The sequence below is a fragment of the Hippopotamus amphibius genome, chromosome 5, assembly GCF_030028045.1.
Source record: "Hippopotamus amphibius kiboko isolate mHipAmp2 chromosome 5, mHipAmp2.hap2, whole genome shotgun sequence".
In the NCBI taxonomy this organism is placed as follows: Eukaryota; Metazoa; Chordata; class Mammalia; order Artiodactyla; family Hippopotamidae; genus Hippopotamus; species Hippopotamus amphibius.
Window position 1 is genome coordinate 171,189,683 of NC_080190.1, and position 22,304 is coordinate 171,211,986.

Here is a 22,304-nt window from a genome sequence, read left to right on the forward strand (position 1 = left end):
TCGACGTTAACATCCCTCTGCTATACTCTGTGGACCACAGAGCCCACTGGTGGGGGGGATGCTGCACGTGATGTTCTCTTCCCAACGGTCAAGGACAGACAGGTGAGTGCAGCCTCAACCCCATTAAAAATAAGTAATCCCAGCCCACTTCATCCCACACCGAGATGTAAGGCACCCCTGGACATGAGAATGTGGAAGCACCCGGGGGCGATCAGGACCTGCCTTCCAAAGGCTGCTCACCACCCGGGCAGGAATCTGACCCAGAGGGTCTCCATTAGGCTGGAGTCCCATGCAGTGCTTTCAGACTCAATTACTCCCAGCTCACCATAGGTCAGACTGTGGGGTCCTTCTCCCACTTAAGGGAGGAATAACCTCTAGTATCTCTGACCACTTCTGGGTTTGACGTACAAACTGATTTCCTTCTCCCGAAGGAAGACCAGGCCTGGAGAAGTCATCAGGAGAGAAAGCATCTTGCAGGAAGGTGCTCTGGGCAGAAATGACCTCACGCACCAGACGGCCAGGAGCTCTGCGAAGGGGCCCGACATGCTGGATAGCCTGGCTCCACAAAGTCTTCCTGGGGCGCCAGAAGTGACACAGACATGTGGGACTCCTCCAGGAGTCTCCAAGACAAGTAGCCATCTGCCAAGCCCCTGCTCACAGGAGGGCTGAACCAGGCTGGAGCGAGGACCAAGCCCAGGACAACGAGCGGGGGCCGTGCCCTGCATGACGACAACCGCAGCAAGCACACGCGACGTCAGCGTTCCTACGACAGGACAGGGAGAGGTGCACAGCCCACCCACTCCCACCTAACTGAAGGGCATTTCTCTACACTGCCTGTTTTTCTGACAAAGACCCAGGGAGGCTAAACAACTCGGAACAATGAGAGGTGGGACCAAGATGGACACCAAGGTCAGGATTCCGAATGCAGTGGCGTCAGCCTCTAGAGAACAAGGTGATCGAAGAGCAGATGTGCATTTACCTGGTTGCTGGCAGAGTACTGACTCGTGTGAAGAATACAGATGGTTCAACTTCCACATGCAGCCCCAGGGAGAGGTTCCTGTAATATCCTTCCACGTGGCCCGGGCCTCCGGAGTATTTGAAGTTCAGGATAGCTTCCAGGGTCTAAAAAGATGTAAAAAATGGTAAGTCAGTACTCCCGAAGTTGATCACCATTCCTGCAGCCAGTAGGCTTCACTCAGATAAGGCTGAAGATCATCCCAACTGGTAAGGCTATTATCACTGGGCAACTCTCACCTGGCACCTGGCACCATCTTTCAGAGAGAAAAATGCATTTCAATCAGCGTCACTTAAACACACAGATCAGGCTGGGGCCGGCGGGGGAATTCCACCAAGGAGCTAGAGAAAGGCTCCCAGGCTAACACTGAGTTTGACCGACAAGCTACAAACTCATGACACTTCCTCGTACCCATGGAGGTAAGGTCACAGGGCAACCACGTAGCCAGAAGGCCAACGAGGAGGAACAGGGTGGGGACACATATCCCCAGGGACAGAGGCAGCCACCATACAAGCTGGCAGGAAGGCAGCAGCTCAGACACTGATGAATGGCTAAAGCCTGAGAAGTGCTTACCAAGAAGACCCTTTGGGAGCCCAGACCTGAGGACATGTACCACCCACTTCAGGCTCTCCTCCGAAGGCCTCCCTGGGCGCTCACACACAGGACCGGCAGGGGCAGAAGTGTGGGGGAGCCTCCCTGGGTGGTACAGGCCTGGAGGAGGGGGTCAGCGGCCACCACAGGAAAAGCAAGAAGCCGAAACCCCAGCTCCAATCCCCTACCCCCATCCCAACCCCATCCAGATCCTTCTCTCCTCTAAAGCAAAATCTTAAGCTTCTGGAGGAGAGGTAGCAAATGCCAAGGGCATAAAGACAGGGTTAGAGATCTGTTCTAGTGGAGGGAGGGCCAGGATCCTACAGCACTGCTTAGAGATGGAGGCGGGAAGCCCATTCACACACAATGCCCACCACTACACCAGGCAGAGGTTGGCTGCTATGGTGGGGAGGGGCAGGGACCCCAAGAGCCCCCACACAGGATTCGGGGGCACCACTCCGACCTAGGAGTGGGGCAGCCCAAGGACAACAGAGAGCCCTATCTGCTCCTGGCACAGACCTAGCAGCCACCTGGTAAGAAGCCTCTGGGGGTGGCATGAAGGTGTGGAGAGACCCTGGCCAGCTGCTGGCAGGCAGGGAGAGCTCAGGGTTGAGGAGGGAGGACCATTATGGGAAAAACCCCTGGTACCTCAGCAGCCCCTACTTTCTTCCTCTTCCCCCAGCACAATCTGGAGCCTGGGCTGCACCAAGAGTAACCATAGCAACAGGAAATCTCACCCCAGCTCCTCACTAAAATGACTCCGCCTTTCCCGTAAGGTCCTAAAACGGGCATCAGCGCACTGTGGCCCATGGGCCAGATCTGGCCCGCAGCCTGGCTCTGTATGCCCTGGAGCTGAGAACAGTTTTTACATTTTTAAAAGGTTGTAAAAGAAAACAAATGACAAAACCAAAGAAGAATATGCAACAGAGACCATAGGTGGCCAGCAAAACTGAAATATTTACTATATGGTCCTTTACATTAAAAGTTCACCGATAAAACTCTAGGAAGAAAACACAGGAGGAAATCTTCATGGCCGTGGATTAGGAATGGTTTTGTAGATATGACACCAAAAGCACAAGAGACAAGAGAAAAGGCTGGTGTCATGGAAACCCGAGGAAGGCAGAGCTTTGCGAAGAGCCAGAGTGCCCATGGCTGTAGCCAAGCCACGTAAAAAGGGTCTGAGAAAGTGTCCACCACACTAATGGAGATCGCTGGTCACCAGTGACCCTACTGGAAGCACTTTCCAGAAAAGGAAGAGTAAGGGTGAGCTCAGAGCATTGTCTGGGGCCGACAGTGCCAAATAGGAGTTTCAAAGCCATGTGTTCACGGTGGGGACTTGAGCACATTCCCACACGCAAGAGCCAAGGCAAGGCACACTTTCCAACCGCAGAGCAGGTGCCTGCCCTCCTCCCTGTGCTTTGAGAGTCACAGTTCAATAAGCTTTCCAGGCGAGACACAGCATTTAGCCCTCAGTTATTGCTTTCATTGACCCGTTTCCCCTCTCCAAAAAGGAGGCAGCCACAGCTACAGAATTATTTAAAACTAAAGAAAACCACCTGTGTGTGCATGTTGTCAGAGGCATGCCAGGTAGAGAAAGGTTTTCCTCTGGGAAGGCCAGAGGACAGAAATTCCAGAGACAGGCAAGGCAGCCTGGTACAGTGGACGGAGAGCAGGTGTGGAGGGTAGGTAAGCTCAGCTTGACACTCTGTGAGATCTTGGGCATATTATCTCACCATTCTCAGCCCAGTTTCTCAAGTGTTAAATGGGGACAAAAACTAACATCTATTTCACTGGACTTTAACGAAGATTCAGTGAGAAAACCAAGTAGCAGAACAAGTAGGCACTCACTAAATAGATTCCTTTCTCCCTCTGCAACCTCACCATCCAATACCCTAAGGCAACGTTGCTTAAAATAGGAAGAAATGGGAAATGGATTTCAATGCCATTTATTTTAACATTTTTTTGTATCATGGTAAAATACATATAACATAAAATTGATCATCTTAACCATTGTTAAGTACACAGTTTTGTGGCATTAAACACTTTCACATTGTTGTATAGCCATCACCACCATCCATCTCCAGAATTTTTCACTTCCTAAACTGAAACTCTATACAGATTACACAAAAGTCTCTATCCCCTCTTCCCCCCACCCCTGGCACCCACCATTCGACTTTCTGTCTCCATGGGTCTGACTACTTTAGGTGCCTCATATAAATGCAATCGTAGCATTTTTGTCTCGTTGTGACTGGCTTATTTCCTCAGCAGAGTGCTGCCAAGGTTCTTCTGTGTTGTAGCTTACATCAGAACTTAATTCTTTTTTAAGGCTGAATAATATTCCACTGAATGGATATACCACACTTTGTTTACTCATTCACCTGTCAACAAGCACTTTGGTTGCTTCCACTTTTTGGCTATTGTGAGTAATGCTGCTACCAACACTGGTGTACAAGTATCTGTTTGTGTCCCTGCTTTCAACTCCTTTGAGTCTATCCCCAAAAGTGGAACTGCTGGACCATATGACAATTCTATATCTAATCTCTTTAAGGAATCACTATACCATTTTCCACAAGGGCTGCACCACTTTACATTCCTACAAGCAATGCACCAGGATTCCAATTTCTCTACATCCTCAACAGTACTTGGTTTTTTTTCCTGTTTGCTTGATATGTTTTTAAATAATCACCATCCTAATGGGGGTGAAGTGGTATCTCATTTTGGTTTTGATCTGCATCCCCCTAATGACTAATGATGTTGAGCATCTTTTCATATGCTTACTTGCCATCTGTGTATCTTCTTTGGAGAAAGGTCTATTCAAGTCCTTCAGTCCCATTTTAAACGCTCATTGTTTCTTCAGCATAGTGCTGAGGAACTCACCAACTCACCTCCCACCACTCCTCAACATGTATCAGTGTTGCTTCCTCTTCATGGCCACCCAAAAGCCATGCCTTCTCCATTAAGAAGTCTATACTATCTTACTTTAAAAGGACTCCATGAAACACAGATTTTTAAAAAAGTACTCAAGGATCATATTTTAGTCTCACCAGAATCCCAAATTCTTTCCCCACAGCACGAAGCACTGTACTGTCATCTCAAAGGATTGCCAGTCTTACGTCTTATACTTTTGGAAAACCCCTGTTTGTGAGCAGAAGGCGAGATCCCTCACATGCACACTGCAATAAACCTTTCTGTCATGACCTCCTCAATCCAACTGACTCTTCATTTGTTTGGTCTATTCTTTCACTCATCTTTTCAATTACTTCCTGGGTACATTCTGAGTGCCAGGATCTGTGCTTAGAACAATGAGCACAGTATGGTCCCTGATCTCAGAAAGTTCAAAAATGTTGAGTCAATGAGTGTCTGAATAAATTAACTGATAAATAAACAAATAAAGCCAATCCATCACTGAACACACACATGGCAGCTTCCACAAATCACAGGCATGATGGTCAAGGAAAAAACAGATTCTCAATAATGGCCCTGAAAAGCCAAAATCTGTGAAGTAACAAAAAAGTCACACTTTTTTGTTTTTAAAGGTAAACTTAAAAGTCGTCTCCTGGGAGTGACACAGTAGAAATCACCTGGGAAGTGAGCAAAAAATACACAGAGATAGATAAGGGTCAAGCACCATATAACATAGAAGAAATAGTCTGTGTTTCTATTTCCTTGGAATTGGCTGTTTCTTTACTCTGTAGAGAAGCAAGGAAAAGATAATTATGGGGAGAAATGTGTAATTTATGAAAATCAAGCACAGAAAAATTTTGTAAAATTGAGTATTACTGCCTTTCTTCCTTGATTAAAAAAAAAAAAAAGGCTCTTCAAGTCCCATAAAATTAGAATACTCTAATAAAGACACACAATGTCCGAGCTTTATTTCAATCAAAATATAAGGAGAAACAATGCCCTACTCTGCCGTAAGACTTTCCCTTCTTAGAATATGTGACAGTCTTTCCTTTGAGAGAAAACTATTGTAAAAAGCAGAAATGGGCAAAGAATTAAAGAAAAATTATTTTCTAGGTATACTACCAATATAATTTATTATTTGAGCTAAAAGTAAAGGTCTTTCAAGAGCTACCTTTTATTGAGCACCTACAAAGTTGTCTTTGCACATGGGCTCTAATGTTAAGAGTCCTACAAGGAAAGTCCAGTTCTCTCAAATGAGCAGTTAGGTGACTGGCCTAGGCCACACACCCAGGAAGGGGCACGTCCAGGGTTCAGATGCAGAGCTGCATGGCTGCACAGCCCACTCTCTTCCATGTATGCAAACTGCTCATGACAGCATTCATTCACTCAGCCACCCACTCATTCACTCACCGACCCTGAATGAGTGTCTACTAAGTGTGAGGGACTGTGGCAGAAGACACACTGCCACCCCTGAGGGCTCAAGTCTAGTCGAAGACACAGGCCTCTACACACCTAAGACAACTGTGACATATTACATCACGGAGAAGTGTCCTATTATGAACGAGGATGCAGGAGAAAAAAAAGACTGTGTGCATCTGGTGTGGAGTTAGAGAGGAAGAGCCAATGACCTGGCAAGGAAGGGAGGACTGGGCAATTATTACATAGAAATTGGACAAATAATGGAATAAAGAAATCATTCAAACTAAGACCTATTTTGTGAAACTATCAATAAAAGTGACAATCCTCTAAGTTAGGCTGATCAAGGGAAAAAGAATTGAGAAACTAATTACTCACACCGGGAATGAAAATGAGTGTCAGGGCAGACTGTGCACACATGAAAAGGAAATGAAGAAAGAGTGCAAACAATTTAGTGCCAGCAGACCCAACACCTCAGGTAAAACGGGCACACATTACCAAATGGAAACAACAAGAAATACGAGACCTGAAGAACCTCCTGCTAAGTGAAAACATTAGATTCAGAAACTAAAACACCCTCCTAAAAGAAACCCCAAGCTCAGACGGCTTCCCAGCTGAACTCTATCAAAACTTAATGTTAGAGACAATACCAGTTTGAACAAACACCTTCGGAAAAGAGAGGGAGAAAATGTCCCCAGGCTTTTTATGAGGCCAGTGTTATGCAAATGCTAAAAGCAGAGTTTACAAAGAAAACTACAGACCTAGATCCCTCCTGAATTTAGATGTAAAAATCCCTGACAATTATTACCGAGTCAAATTCAGTAATATTTAAAATAAGTAATACATCACAACCAAGTAAGCTTAACAACGCAAGGTTTGGTTTAACATTGGAAATCAATGTCAATTCACCATATTAACAGACAAAAAAATGAAAAGTCATATGATCAACTCAACTGACAAAATTCAAAACCTATTTATGATTTCTTTAAAAATCTCAGCAAACTAGGCATAAAAAGGAACATCCTCAATCCACAAAGTGCACCCATGAAAAACTTGCAGTTAAAACCATACTTAATCATAAGCAATGTTGTGCCCCTAAACTCCCAAATAAGGCAAGGACATAGCTGTCATTACTTCTATAAACACTGTACTTGAGATCCTAGGCAAGTCAATAAGGCAAGAAAAAGAAATTAAAGGCATGCATGTCAGAAAGGAAGAAGTAAAACTATCTGTTCATATATGACATAGTCATGTACTCAAAAACAATCATAAGGAATCTACTAGAACTCTCAGAAATTGCTAGTGGTAATGTAAAGTGTACAATCACTTTCGAAAACAACTAAGCAATTCCTCATAAACTTAAACACAGAATTAATATATTATTCAGCAATGAAACTCCTACCATGAAAAATAAAAACATACATCCATACCAAGACATGTATATAAATGTACCTGGAAACTTTATTCATAGTACAAGTTAATCCCAAGCTGAAAATAACCTCAATGTCCAACAGGAGGTAGGTGACTAGATAAACGAATTTTATGGAATATGACTCGGCAACAAAATGGAACAAACTACTGATGGATACAACATGCAAAAATCCCCGAAACATTATTTCGAGTGAAAGAGGCCAGATACAGAAGAGTATACACCATATGCTTGCACGTACATGAGATGTTAGAAAATGATACTCTTTAGGACAAAAAGCAGAGCAGCTGTATGGATACTGGGAAACTTGTGGCAATAATGAGCATATTCTATATCATGATGGCTGTACAATTAACGTGGCTGCATGTTTCAGAAAGCAACTTACACCCATTAAGGTTGATTTTAGAAGTTGATCCTGATTCCTTATTAGGCACAAAGTCACTTGCAAACATTAGAACAGAAGACTCCAAAGTCACAGTGTGGGCCATACTATTGTAAGGCTGCCTATGTCTGGGGACGAATGTGGAGCCTCAGGGTCCCCAGGTTCCGCACAGGGTCTTAGAAGTGGGGTTATGATTTACTGTAATTAAAACTTACTGTATTAAATTTTATTATTTAACAAAATAAATCAAAAAGCCATGCCCTTTTTCTAGGCCTCAATATATTCATCTGTAAAATCTGAGACGTATGTCCGATACTGCCTGAGGTTCTCACCAGTTCTCATACAAATTTCCTAATACTAATCTAATGTTCCATGATTTCTAACTCGGCTATTGCCAGAGAGAAATAATCACCCCGTACACTGTCCTAACTGATTCATATATCTAAGAAACAGAACTCTAGTTTCTAAAGACCCCAAATGGATCTGTCACCACAGATTTCCTTCTGCTCTATTTCTATGACGTGACACAAGATTAACAGCTGTGATGTTATTCACTTAATAAGTCAAATGTTCAGGACCACAGGTCCCAGCTGGGGCTCATACCCCAAGAGGCCAGTCCCACAGTTTACTTAAGGTCAATGAAACATACAAATGAAAGCCTTACCATTACTTTCCAGTTAATTAGCACTTTTGGCCAAAGTCTTTCTTCAGTGTTAATTATGCCTTAAAGATGCCGAGTGACTACAAATTAAATGGTACATCCACAAGAACGTAGGGACGGATCTCAGCAACACCCGTCACCAATACAGCTCTGACTCCAGAGGCCCAGAAGACACCTGGTGACTGAGGAGGGTTAGGGCACAAGGTCCAGATAGAGGGGGATGTGTCTGAGGACGGTTAAAAGGCCAAGTCAAAAATCTGATTTCTGGTACCAAAAAAAGCAGCCATTTCACCTTTTTGGTTGTGAAGAATGTGTTCATATCATTTGACCATTTTTTTATTGACCTATCAGTTTTTTTTCTTCCAGATATCTAGGTGGTTTTATATATTAAGGAAATTACTCCTTGTATATGATATAAGCTGCACATATCTCTCCACAGTCGGACAGAGTCTTTGGGCTTATTTATGATGTTCTTTGCCTTGCAGAAAAGTTTAATTTTTTTTTGCAGTTAATGCATCAATCTTTCCTTTTATGTCTCTGGCTTTCTCATGGGTCCTGAATCATGGCTAGAAATACTCTCTGCACTCCAAGCTCATAAAATATTATTCTCTACTGTTTTCCTCTATGATTTTAAGGTTTATCTTCTAAACTTTTAACTTCAATATTATCTCAAATTGACAGAAAACTTGAAAGTACAAAAAAACACCCCATTACCCAATCAACAACTGTTCACATTTTCTCCCATTATTTTTTAATTCTCTGTCTTCCAGATAGAGATAGACAGACAGACAGATAATGACTATATGGTGTCTGCAAGTCTTCTCCACTGTACTGTTACTATTTTTACATTAGGAATTAACAAGCAATTTGTGTGGAGATGCTTTAAGAATCGATAAATACCCTATTCCTCATTAAATTCTCAGTCACTGGTTTTAGCATCCACTGACAATTTTCTAACATCGCTCATTGCTACTAAGATGCTCTTGCTTCAAGGCTTTTCCAGTGAACAAACCTGAGAAATACGTATACACATACGTGTACATGTGTGCCTGTATATACATACATATGTATATATTGGCCTCCATATCTACCTCTTGCTATAGATAGATACAGATATAAGTATACATATGGACAAAGATGCAGAAATACACACAAACAGGGAGTTGAGAGTGATACCTCGAGTTCCAGATTTACACAAGCTCCTCGTCTTCCCCCTGCCCACGCCTGTGACAACCTCCTCTCACATGAGAAGCGTCGCTCCCACCATCCTCAGTGTATTTACTCAAGTGTTTTCATAATCGCTAACACATACTATTGTAAAAAGCAAATCTACCTACTAGAGTTCAATATTTGTTAATATTTGCTTTTTGGTGTGAGGTAAACTTCACATAAAGTGAAAGAATGTTGCCAAGTGTATAATTCAATGAGCTTTGATAGATGTATGCCCCATGTAACGGTCAGCCTAACACCTCTGCCAACCACAAAACTTCCCCTGTGGCCCCTTCTCATCAAAGACACACACTCCCGGAGACAACCACTCTTCTGGAAATTTCCACCACAGATTAGCTTTGCCTTTCCTTGGATTTTACGTAAGTGAACTCCTAGAGTACGCCTTCTTGATAGCTGGCTTCCCTTGTGCAACAGAACGCTTGTGAGATTCATCCACACTATTACGGCTACAGACATACACCTTTCTCATTGCTCAGTAGCATTCCGTTGTATAAATATACACCACAATCTGTTTATCCAATCTCCAATTAATAGACATTTGAGTTGTTTCCAATTTGAGAGTATTAAAAATCAAGCTGCTGGGCTTCCTAGGTGGCACAGTGGTTAAGAATCCGCCTGCCAATGCAGGGGACACGGGTTCAATCCCTGCTCCAGGAAGATCCCACATGCCGCAGAGCAACTAAGCCTGTGAGCCACAACTATTGAGCCTGCACTTTAGAGCTCGTGAGCCACAACTATTGAGCCCATGTGCTGCAACTACTGAAGCCCACGTGCCTAGAGCCCGTGCTCCACAACAAGAGAAGCCACGGCAATGAGGAGCCCGCGCACCACAACGAACAAGTAGCCCCCACTTACCACAACTAAAAAGAAAGCCCACGCACAGCAAGCAAAAAAAAAAAAAAAAAAAAAAAAAACCAACACAGCCACTAAAAAAAAAAAAAAAAATCAAGCTGCTACTAACAGACTCTTATGCAAGTTTGTGTGTGTGTGTGTGTGTGTGTGTGTGCACGCACGTGAATATTTTCTTTTATTTCTCTTGGATAAATACCTAAAAGTTGAATTGCTGGGTCATTATGGCAAATGTATATTTAACTTAATAAGAATCTGCAGTTTTCCAAGTTAGGTTTACCATTTTATACTCTCAGTAACAATGTAAGAGAGTTCCAGGAGCTCCACATCCTTGCCAAAACTGGGTGTTGTCGATTTTTTTAAATGACAATCATTCCAGTAGATGTGTATCTCACTGTGGCATGAATTTGTGTTTCCAAAGGCTCTGTCCTATTTGCCTCTGTATTACCAATAGTGTATGCAGAGAACATCTCCCGTGAATAATCGACAAAGGCTGAGAGTGAATGGACATGTGACCCCAGCTCAGGCACGCACCCTCTGAGCGGGTGAGCTACAAATGGACGTGAAGCAGAGCACACAGTAACTCATTCATGAGGGAGGCGGCCTGTCCTTGTTCAAGAACACCCAGCATCAGGCGTGGCAGTGGCCAGGTGGAGGCTCAAAACACCACTGAGACAGGAGAGAGGGAGCTGGGCAAAGCAGTCTTGGTAGGAAACAAGATGTGCGATACCTGCTCATGTGATCAGATCCACATGACCGGACAGTTTTCACCTTCATGGTCAGGGGACAGTACTCTTCCTTCTCCTCAGCAGCAGCAGCAGGCAGCACCCTACACCCTCCTCCACAGGACACAGGGCAGTGCTGTGGGACCTGCCCCCACCTCAGCTGGGGGGCCCACAGAGACAGGACTCCCAGCATTTCGCCATTAGACCTAGGACGCGGTCCTCACAGGAAGCGGGGTACACAGGTGTGGGAGTGACAGAGCACAAGCCCACCTCCTGAACCGAAGCCAAGTGCATGGTAAGATCCCATCCAACATTAAATCTGTGACAGCAAAGCCGTCTTTGATCTCATTAGCCCTGCCTCACCCTGCTGCACCTTCACTAAGTGCCTAACAGCATCCCAGCCTCGAATGTTGGAGCCACAATCATCCACCGTCACCATATGCTGCCTCTTTGATAGGCCTGGGGCCACGTGGTCTGTTAACCAGGGCTGGAAACGTGGACATTCATTTACTCAGATGGTTGAGATGCAATCATGGCTTTACTAAAGAGACGTACAAGAATCAGAGGCTGAAAAGCCCGATGAGGCTGCTCAGGATACGAGGCGGTGACCACTGCAAAGCCCACATCTCACGGGGCTCTGCTTTCTCTGCAGCTGCGCTGCTCCTGATTTAATTGATTTCTGCTGATGTTTTCACTTATTCAACAATTCTTCCAGCCTGTGGCCTCTGCCTCTTTCTCACTTCAGCAAACTCCCTTCTTTAAATAGAAAACAAACATTCTGCCTGCATGGCCAGCAATGGCACTTCTAGGTCCTCGAATTGGGTGACTCTGGTAAATCCCACCTCTCCTGGAACCTCCATCCTTTATCTTCACAGTGGGAATCAATTTAACAGCTGCTTTACAGAATTCTTTTCCAGCTCAGTTGGTACAACAGGCCAAGACTAGAGCCTCCTGTCCCGCCCAGACCTCAGTGATCTTACTCCCAGGATGAAAGCTGAGCAGCTGAGATTTAGGGGTGCCCTTGTAAGCCCTCTGTTGCGCTTCTGTCCCCAATAGTAAAGGCTAACTCTGATACCAAGAGTTTCCTCTTCTGGTCTATAATCTGCTCTCCCATTTTTGAGATCCTCCAGAACACCTTAGCCAAAAGGAAAAGAGGGAAAGGAAATAAAACTGCATTTTAATGGCCATCTATTACTATACACTACATTGAGTTGCATTTTCTCAATTTATCGTGCAGTTTAAGCCTCAAAATCCTTCAGAGAAGAGCTCGTTAGCCCCATTTTTCAGGTGAAGGAAGGAGGCTTAAGAAGGATTAAGCAGCATGTCCCAGACCACCCCTCTGCAAAGAACCTTGTTCTCCAGTCTTCTGCTTCCACATAAAGAACTCTCTCCCCCACTCTTCCATGCCCTGGTTCACATGGAAAACAATGGCTACCCCAACTCCCACTGGCCACCCTGAGGCCTAAGAGACCAATAACCGGGGTCTCCAGTTGAATTTTATAGCCCACCTCTTCCCAGCACATCTCCTGACTGCAGCGCTCTGCCCTAGAACTCACGTCAGAGTCACCTGGAGGGCTTGTTTAAACAGAGGGCTGGGCCGCACACCAGTGTTTCTGATTTGTAGGTCCAGGTGGGGCCTGAGAGTGTGCATTTCCAAGGAGATCCCAGGACGCTGAAGCTACTGGTCCAGAGACCACACTGTGAGAGCTACCACGTGCAGATGGGGAGAGGAGGGCAGGCCCCCACAATGGTGAGATGGGAAAGGATGGGTCTTGCGGGCTCCACTCCTTCCATGTCCTCCACTGCCCTTGCTGGCTGGCCCAGGTCCTAGAGCCGGCCCCATGGGTGAGAATCATGGTCTTCAGCTCTGCCCTTGACTGCGTGGACACACTGATTCCACAGGGAGGTGCTGGGGAGCCCCCATGGCCAAAGCAAGGCAGGCCCTCCAACCTAGCTTCTCTGGGTAGGTGAGCAGACAAAGCCACTCCTGCACACACCTCTCTGCTGTTCCAAACTTATATAGTGCATGCAGGGTGCTAGCTAGGCTCCTCTCAAACCCTGTTACCCACCCAGCCCAGGGCTGACAGTCTAACACCCCCTCCTGCCACGGTTCCTTGGCAGGCCAAGGAGAGTCACCACCTCGACTGTCCATCAGACGTCCATCGAGCCCCACCCCGAGCCGTCTACCATGCCGCACGCCCTGCCGAGAGCATGGGAGGGGTCAGGCTGTTCCAGAAGAGCCTGGAGACAAGAGGAAACCAGGCTGACCCTTTTGCGGTGTGACATTTTACTCCACCTGCATGGAGGCAGGAAAGATGGGGAGCGGGCCAGTGGAGGTGGGCAGGGCACCTGGCAGGCCAGCAGCCGAGCTCCAGCAGAGGATCCTCAGGGCCCAGGCCTGGGTGCTGGGCCAGCAGCCGAACAACAATGACAAAAGCAAGTCACGACAGACCCAGGTGTGACCCTACACTTAGCCACTGACTCTGAAACCCTTACCTCGCCAGACCACTGGCCTATGGAGCCTCCCACGTGCCAATAAAGAAACTGTGGCTTGGATTTGTGATTTGTCCAGCCAATCGCAAAGCGTGTCCAAGGCAGAATGTAACCCCACACCTGCCCAACTCCGAAGTCCTCGTAATAACAGCCATGGCACCACTGTAGAAACAGTCACTATAACCCACTTACACGTCCAGCCCCTCCCCTGAGAGTCTCTCCAGGCACGGTGGGGTCCCCAGGTTGGCTCAGAGCCTGGCACACTGACTGACGGAGGAGTCCAATCACCGCTTGCTGAACAAATACATACATGCATGAAAGGAGCACCTTCAGCGTTGATATGAAGACCTTTCAGAGGATTATGGCTTCCAGCCTCTGGGAGAATAAGTCTATTATAAATGGAGACCTTATAGTCCTGCAAATGTTTTTTTTTTTAAATGCACAGCTGCGTAAGAGAAAATTATCCCTTGTGTGCTAAATATGCATTTCTAATTACACTCACCTAAGACGCATTCACTCAGACTAAGAATAGCTAAATAATATAAATTACAAAGGAGTAACATTCTGTGTCAGCTGAAAACATTAAGCCGGAGGCAAGCCAGGATTAGGGAACAGTCAGTAAGTCACTGCAAAGCATCATTAGTATCAAAAACAAAACAGATGCAGGATGAAGGCTGAGAACCTCTCCCCCACAACAAGAGCCAAGCCACCACCAAAGCATTTGATTTCCTGCCTCACTTGAGCCCTTGCCTCTGGCCACCCCGCCAGGGCACAGGCGAGGAAGAGAAAGGAGGCGGCCAGGAGCCCGAGGACGCGCGAGGTCAGATGCAGCCGTGCACTTGTGGGCTGGGGGCCGGGGGCAGGCGGCCTCACTCCAGCTTCGGACCCCTGCCTGCTGGGCAGTTGTGAGCAATGAGGGAGAAACCAAATGAGGGCCGTGGGTTTATCTAGCTCTGCTCCCTCCGCCTCCATGGGGAGAACACCTCCTGCCTGACGAAGAGGAAGGCAGGCGCTCACAGCCTCTGGGGGATGAAACCAATAGTCCAAGTGCAAGGATGCTGCCCGCTCAACCGCCATGTGGCCAGCAGCCCCAGATCCACTGTGTTCCTTGACTCCTTCCTTTCTCCAAACAGTCGCTCTGAGTCAATATTATTCTAAATATTGCAGTTATCGCCAAGACGGCGAAGTGGATGTACTGAGAGTTAATATTCTAGCAGCACGGGCTTTCCATAGATCAGTTGTCCCTCTCAAAAGAATAGTGGAATTTTAACGAGAAGCAAAAGAAATTTGGGGACTGTTTTCACATAAAATGTGGGGCTGGATCCAGAGAGCACAGTGGGGCAAGCCCGCCTTCTACCCAAGGAACACCCACCTAAGAAGTCCCTGGCGTGGGAAGATGAGACTAGAGAGATGGGTGTGGGCAGGCTGAGAGCCTCCCAGGGAGGAGGAGAGGGGACCTTCCACGACACCTCAGCCACTGAACCCCTTTCTCTCCCTGCTTTGCGGCTTGCCGTCCCCAGCCTTTGTTCCAGGACCACGGGGAGACCCATCACACCGTCCACAGCCTCGGAAGACACTTCTGCTGTATCTCCTTCAGGAAACAACTCGCAGAGGCTCTTCAGACGTGGAGGGGCCCACATCTGCCACAAAGTACTAAGTCTTGAGATGGTCATTTTGTACTTTTTTTGGTACTAAAATGAGGGAAATATCACTTATTCTGTAGGCTTTTGTCCTGAGGGATAGAAATATGTATAGACAAAGTCTACAAAGGGTCCTGTCACATCTGCAGTAAACTGCTCTTGTTTCTACCTCAGAACTGCCTGCGAAGGTGGACCAAGGTCCTCCAGGACGGGCTCGGCCTCGTGGCCTGCAGGCCCCCACGTGAGCTTCCACGGGCAAGGCTTGTGGAAGCAGCTGAACACAGCCCCGCACACTCTTAGGGCAGATAGTCTCGCAGCCTGCGCTGTCCCCTCCTGCAGTACACGCGCACACACACATGCACATGTGCGCACGCGCGTGCACACACACACACACACGCACAGCAGCTCCACGAAGGCCACTCGAGCACGCGGGCAGGTATGAAACGGGAGGGAGCAAGCCAAGAGCAGCCCAGGTCAGCGTGAAGAGCTGAAAGGCGGTGGGCGTGCAAGCTGCTGCCTGAGGCCCAGGTGCCTCTGGAGAGCTGGGGGCGGCTCACCTCGTGTCCAGGTAAGAGGTTAGAGAATAAAGAACAAAATAAGTGCCTGCCTTGGGGCAAAGGAAAGAGAAAACATGCTGCTCATGAAGAAAGAGACAAGAGGGGCCGGAGGGGCTCCAACGCGGTGCTTAATTCCCCCTGATTCTCCGCGCGCCTGCCGGGGGTCAGCAAATCCTCAGCCTCTGTTTGAGAAACACAGAACAGCGGTAACGACATGACGGCTGTGCTTTCCGAGTCCCTCACGAGAGTGAGGCACTGACGCGGTTCAGACGTGTGGGAAACTCTTCAGCGTAGACGTGTGAGTCGTGACCCGTCTGCTGGGCTCCACCCCCGCCTCTAGCAGGAGGGCACCAGGCTCTGGTCCGGCTCCGGTGGTAACGGTACCACAGCTCATCACTCATCACTCCACGCCAGGCGGGGCAGAGGCGTGGAGTCAGGAACTCAGCACCCTGGGGAGGTAAGTGCCCAGATGGCAGGAGAGGAAAAGACTGAGACAAGGAGCCCCCAGCTGAGCTCCCGGCGGTGGGGGGGCGTCACAGCAGGAAGCAAAGGGTCATCAAGGGCCAGAAGCACGTGCTGACCAGCCAGAGAGATCCAGCCAAAGTCTCGGGCCTCCAACCAGAACCCAAATGAGGCCCCACACAGCACCAGCCTTGGGAGCCAGCTGACTGCACCTTCCTACAGCATCCAGCGCAAGGCGGGCGGGAAGCCCCACCCATCAGGGACACCATCTGAGAAAGACATGGCCGCTTTTGGTGCAGCACTGCATTAGTAACTGTGCGCCCCTGAGCAAGGCAGCCAACTCTCTGAGCCCAGCTCCCTGTCTAGAAGATGAAGCCAACCACCCTGACCTCCCAAGGTGGCTGTGAGGGCTGAGCCTGACGCACGCAAGCATCACGACGCGCGAGGTATAATGGCGACCGCGACTGCAGCGTCCACGCTGTAGCACTTGCTCGGGATGGAGACAGCCTCACTGGACGCTCTGGAAGAAACACGCTTTGAGCCTCTGAGGGCCCAGCTCTGCGCAGCTCTCGGGAGGAAGGGCTGGGAGATAAGAGGGTGACACTACTGGGCACAGGGCCCGGCACTGGGAGGGGGCCCTCAGCCTGGTTACACATCCTCGCCATAACAGGCAACAGCTCATCTGATTCTCACAGCTGCCCGTGAAGAGGGGACCAAGAGCTGCAACCGACAGACGAGCTGGTCCAGGCTCAGAAAGGTCGTATGTGCAGTTCGGGCATGGGGGAGAGAGTCTTTTCACACCCCAAAGCCCAGGATGCAGGTTCAGTGTAATTCCCACTGAACCGCACCGTCCTCACGCCCAGCGCAGTGCCCGCCACACACAGGCTGGTGACACCGGGCACGGCCCACCACTTACATGCACCTCCCTGAGCATCATCTCATCTCACCCTGCCCCACGGGAGGAGTGACGCCCGTCAGCAGAGGAGAATGAGGCTCAGAGAGCTACCGAGATGCAGCCGAGTCATAAGGTTAGTGAAGGAGCAGAACCCAGCACGAAGGCAGCTGGACACAGGCTCTTGCACGACCTGAGCATCTAAGAAATCTGTGCCTCTCTTACTCCTAACCAATTAGTCTGATCACCCCCTCTCTGAAGGCAGAAATTGGGTGTTATTGAGCTTTATAACCCCAGTGCCTGGAACACAACAGAAATTCCAGGAATGTTTAAGGAAAGGAAAAAACGTGAGCTAGAAGGAAGGCAGACCCACAGATGTGATTACAAACAAACACCCGAATGTGTAGCACACACAGGGTCATATATACAGGTCTGTATTTCCCTCCATCCCAGAATTCATCTCATCGCCTTTCCTTCAGGCTAAAGGGAATCTTACAGGTCATCCAGCCCAACCCTCTCATTTTACAGTTGTGGAAACTGGGGCCCAGGAAGGTGAAGTAAACTCCCCCAGGTCACACAATCCACTAAGGAAGGGCAGGGCCACGACTAAAACCCATGGCTCGGGGGTTCCGGCCCAGGCTCTGTCCCAGAGCGTGAGGCTGTGCCCGAAACTTCTGTCTGCCCAGGAGAGCCGTGGCAGCTGACTCACAAAGCAAACGCACCCTCTCTGAGCTACGTGCAAAATCAGTGCGCTCCAAATCAGCGCGGCCCACTTGCTTGAGGAAGCGGAGCTTTCAAAGGTTACTTGTACTGCAGCTGGGCTCCTGCTCTTTTAATAGGAGCCCTGAGAAGGCACAGGAGACTGTCGGTGCACAGGTGGGAAGAGACTGCCTGCAATGAAGCCTGACACCCTCGGCCAGGCCTGCCCCAGAGCGTGACTGCTCCCCCATCGGCCAAGAGTCAGCAGCGGCCTCCTCATCATGCCTCCTCCCCACAGGCTCACCAACCTCTGAAAACTTACTCCCATCCAGCCGAAGGGGCACCTTCCCCCACCTCCAGGCCCTGGGGTTTCCTAGAGGCTGGACCAGAGAAGGATGCTGGGTTATTGAGCACCTGCGGCCCCTCGGCGGCCATGCTGGGCCTCTCAGAACATCCTCCAATGAATCTGGGGCGTTACCAGCTCCTTCCTCAACATGCAGAGGGGAAAACCTGCCCCAGGTCCTCCCTCAACCCCTGCAGCTCAGCCCCAAGGCCAGCCCCTGAGCCAACACTGGAAGGTACGCAGAGAAAATGCGCTTAAAGGCTCCGTGAAGCCTGCCATGCTGGCGGATGACTGCGGGTGCAGCACTGAGCTTGCAGCCAAGGGCGTGAGTACAGAGAGGGTCACCTGGGCTGGCTGGCTGAGTGACAGGGACACTCGGGGACCGAGTCTCCAGCCAGGAGACTGGCCCCGCTCTGCACGGACCCAGCGAGGGGACTGGGCAGCAGGCCCCTGTGGTTTTCAAGGCAGGCAGATATGGTTGGGTCAGCTCACGCTGGGCTCCCTGCAGTCTGAGTCATGAAAATCAATCAGGAGCTCCTCTCCAGAGCGTGAATTTGAAGTTCCCTCCAGCGCTGGCCGTGGCAAGGCTGGCGCGAACACAAGTATTACTCACTCCATAAGCACAGAGTGTGGAGGCCGGGCCTCCTGTGGAGTCTGGGCATCCGGTCAGCGACAGCAAAGAAGGGGCTCTGCTGTGTGTGTGCAAAGCCCACCACGTCCAGCAACAGCAGGTGTCCTCCCCTATAATTCTCACAACAAACCCCCATTTCACACATGGGACAACTGTGCCCACCAGCCTCTCCTAGGACCCAGGGGAGTGTGAGCACAGAGCCCAGGCTCCTCGACCCCTATCCCAACTCCACCGAGGGCCACGTGACTGAGGAAGGCCTGCCCACTGCCCCCAGGACAGTCAACTGGCCCGCCCTCTTCCAGCCAGCGTAAAAAGGTCTTGCCCCTGTTACTGCATAGACCACCCCTCTGGGATTATCCCGGGCTCACAGCCCCTCGCTGGTCCTCCCAGGGACTCAGGCCACCCTTTCACCCCTAAACATTCCACCTGGGAAAACAAGTGCTCCACCAACATCTGGGGAGGGGAGATGAAAGGAGGGGGAGGAAGTGATTCTTCAGGAGCCCGGGGGCTCACCGGGACGCTGAGGGAACAGAATACCAACAGTCTCGGAGGGAGGAAATCCCGGCCACCCTGCAGGTACCTGCTAGGCGGCTACGCGGGCCGACGTGCGGAGGCAGGGTGCCTGGTGGGCCCCTCGTTTCTCCTTGATGGACTGAAGTCATTAAAGCGGGCCTTGATTGCTATTTTCAGATTTTCAACTGTTGTGACGACACGGCCTCACTCGGAGGGACTCCATACGAGGTGGTGACAGGAAGGATGGGCTCCCACTCCAGGCACTTTCTTTAGCTGTACCCATGACCACCGGAGCATCACAGGAGACTCGGGTGAACTCCTCCCACCTCACTGGGAAGCCTGAACGGGCAGTGAGGGCTTTAAAAGTGGGAGCCACAGAGCAAAGTGAGACCCGTGATCGCCACGGGACCTGCCAGGATGGGCAGTACCCAGGGGTTCCTGCAGGGTCTGCGGTCAGTATACACACGGGAATGTCTGACCCCTGCCTTCCACACTATGGATGCAGATGCCTTGAAGGTTACAAGTTTGTCTGCTTTTCCAGCAAGCATCTTATCAGTCCCTCTCCCCTTCCAGACCAGTCTTGATTCCTGGCATAACAGATGAGCAGGCACAGGACACCACACCCATCTGGCTCCCACCCACTGAACAGTAAAGTATGGCTTTTTTCTTTTTTTTTTTTTTTTTTGCCTTTAAGAACATAAAACAGCATATTCTCAGGAAAAGGGAATTTTTATTCTCCGGGGTTTTATACTAAGTGGCCTATAAAAGACACAATTATTTAAAGATGCTTAATTAGGATGGCTGCTCCCCCAGGTAAGAGAGAAAGATTTTCACGGTCCTGAGACACTTCTAGGTGAGCATATGCAGAGGAGAAACCAATGAGAAGAGCCCACATTTAAACTCATTATTAGTGACTATTTTTAATTCTCACATAACGTAATGTAAATTGGGAATGTAAGCTGGTGCAGCCACTACGGAGAACAGTATGGAGGTTCCTTAAAGAACTAAAAATGGAGCTACCATATGATCCAGCGATCCCACCCCACTCCTGGGCATATATCTGGAGAAAACCATAATTCGAAAGGTTACATGCACCCCGATGATCACTGCAGCGCTGTTTACAACAGCCAACACATGGAAGCAACCTAAGTGTCCCTCAACAGATGAACAGATACAGAAGATGTGGCACATGTACACCATGGAACATCACTCAGCTATTAAAAATAATGAAATAATGCCATTTGCAGCGACATGGGTGGACCTGGAGGTGATCACACCAAGTGCAACAAGTCAGAGAAGGACAAATACTCTTATGACACCGCTTACATGCAGAATCTAAAAAAATGATACAAACTTATTTACAAAACAGAAAGAGACTCACAGACTTAGAGAAGGAACTGATGGTAACCGGGGAGGAAGGGTGGCGGGGGGGGGGGGGGGAGGGACAGATTGGGGGTTGACATGTACGCACTACTATATTTAAAACAGACAACCAACAAGGACCTACTGTATAGCACAGGGAACTCTGCTCAATATTCTAAATAACCCAATAATCTAAATGGGCAAAGAATTTGAAAAAGAGTAGACACATGTGTATGTATAACTGAGTCACTTTGCTGTCCACCTGAAACTGGCACAACATCGTTAACCATCTATGCTCCAATACAAAACAAAAATTAAAAAAAAAAAATCACAGCATGTGCGTACATGGGTTTCCAACCCAAATGCATCCACAGCAATTACGTCATTGCAGTCAGGGTCACAGCTTTTGCCCAGCAACGGAAGTTTTTGGGCATAAGCGAGGGAGGAAGGCTGGCGTGGCAGGGGCAGAGGGGACCGCCAGGGCCATGCGCAGAGCAGGCAAAGCTGCCGGGCAGGGCAAGCAAGGGTGGAGACGTTGGTGTTCCAGCTCAGAGGTTTTCTGCTGCTGATTCAAAATCACTGTAGCAGACAGTGTGTGCAAAGTTATCCTAGCACACAGTGTTTCTCTGGCAAGGAAAAAAAAATCCTTTATCTTAAGAGGACAGAAATTTAGGAAAACCTCTTTAACAGAGAGGAAAACACAATGGTCAAGTCTGAGATAATCTGGGCAATAAAATAAATAATGTCAGTGATGAATTAGAATTCACAGAATAAGACAAGCATGACCCTCTACTGAGAGCCGCAAATCAAGGGAGAAGAAGGGCCTTCTCTTTCCTACAGGAGAATTCCCACTAATGAATGTAGGAGGAACGATGGAATTAGAAAAACCATCACTTATCAAACACTACATTGGTAATCACTGACGGTTAGAACCAGCAATGGACACAGAAATCAGTGAGTAAAAGTAAGATGAGAAGCGGCATTGGAGTCTCAGAGCACCTCCCACCAACATTCATTACTTGTAATAGGAAAATGGCAACTTTTGAGCAGAGCGACCTGACAGGTACCTCCTTAACCACGTGATCAAAGTTGCCACCGTCAGGAATGAGACATAAAGGTGCCAGTGCCTCCCGAGTGATGCCCTGCGAAAGGCATGCACTGCTCTTGAGCTGTTCTTGCCTGAGACGCATACCGTCCACTTAACCACCAAGAAACATCAGACAGTCCCAAATGGAGGGACATTCTAAAACAACAACAGCTGACCAGTACTCTTCTCATGTGTCAAGACCATGGGAGACAATGACAGACTGAGGACCATCCCGGATGAGAGGGGATGAGGGAGGCCTGATCGCAGACGCGCTGCCCCATCCTGCACCAGACCTGGACCCTGACCCAGAAGATGGAAGCTAGAGAAGCGGCCAGAAAACCAGAACCAGGTTACGAGTTACGAGTATGGTAGTAATGTTACTCTCCTGGCTTCACTAATTTTACTGTGGTTATGTAAGACACT

General features: G+C 48.6%; 1 protein-coding gene across 4 annotated transcripts in view; it reads right to left on the reverse strand.

Annotated features, from left to right (window-relative positions):
• Positions 1 to 22,304, reverse strand: part of TRAPPC9 (trafficking protein particle complex subunit 9) — a 490,667-nt gene that overhangs the window by 187,013 nt on the left and 281,350 nt on the right. For all 4 annotated transcript variants that reach the window (XM_057735071.1, XM_057735068.1, XM_057735069.1 and 1 more), the window contains one exon: positions 980 to 1,122. In XM_057735071.1, the coding sequence (XP_057591054.1) occupies positions 980 to 1,122 (143 nt within the window). The remainder of the gene's footprint in view (positions 1 to 979; positions 1,123 to 22,304) is intronic.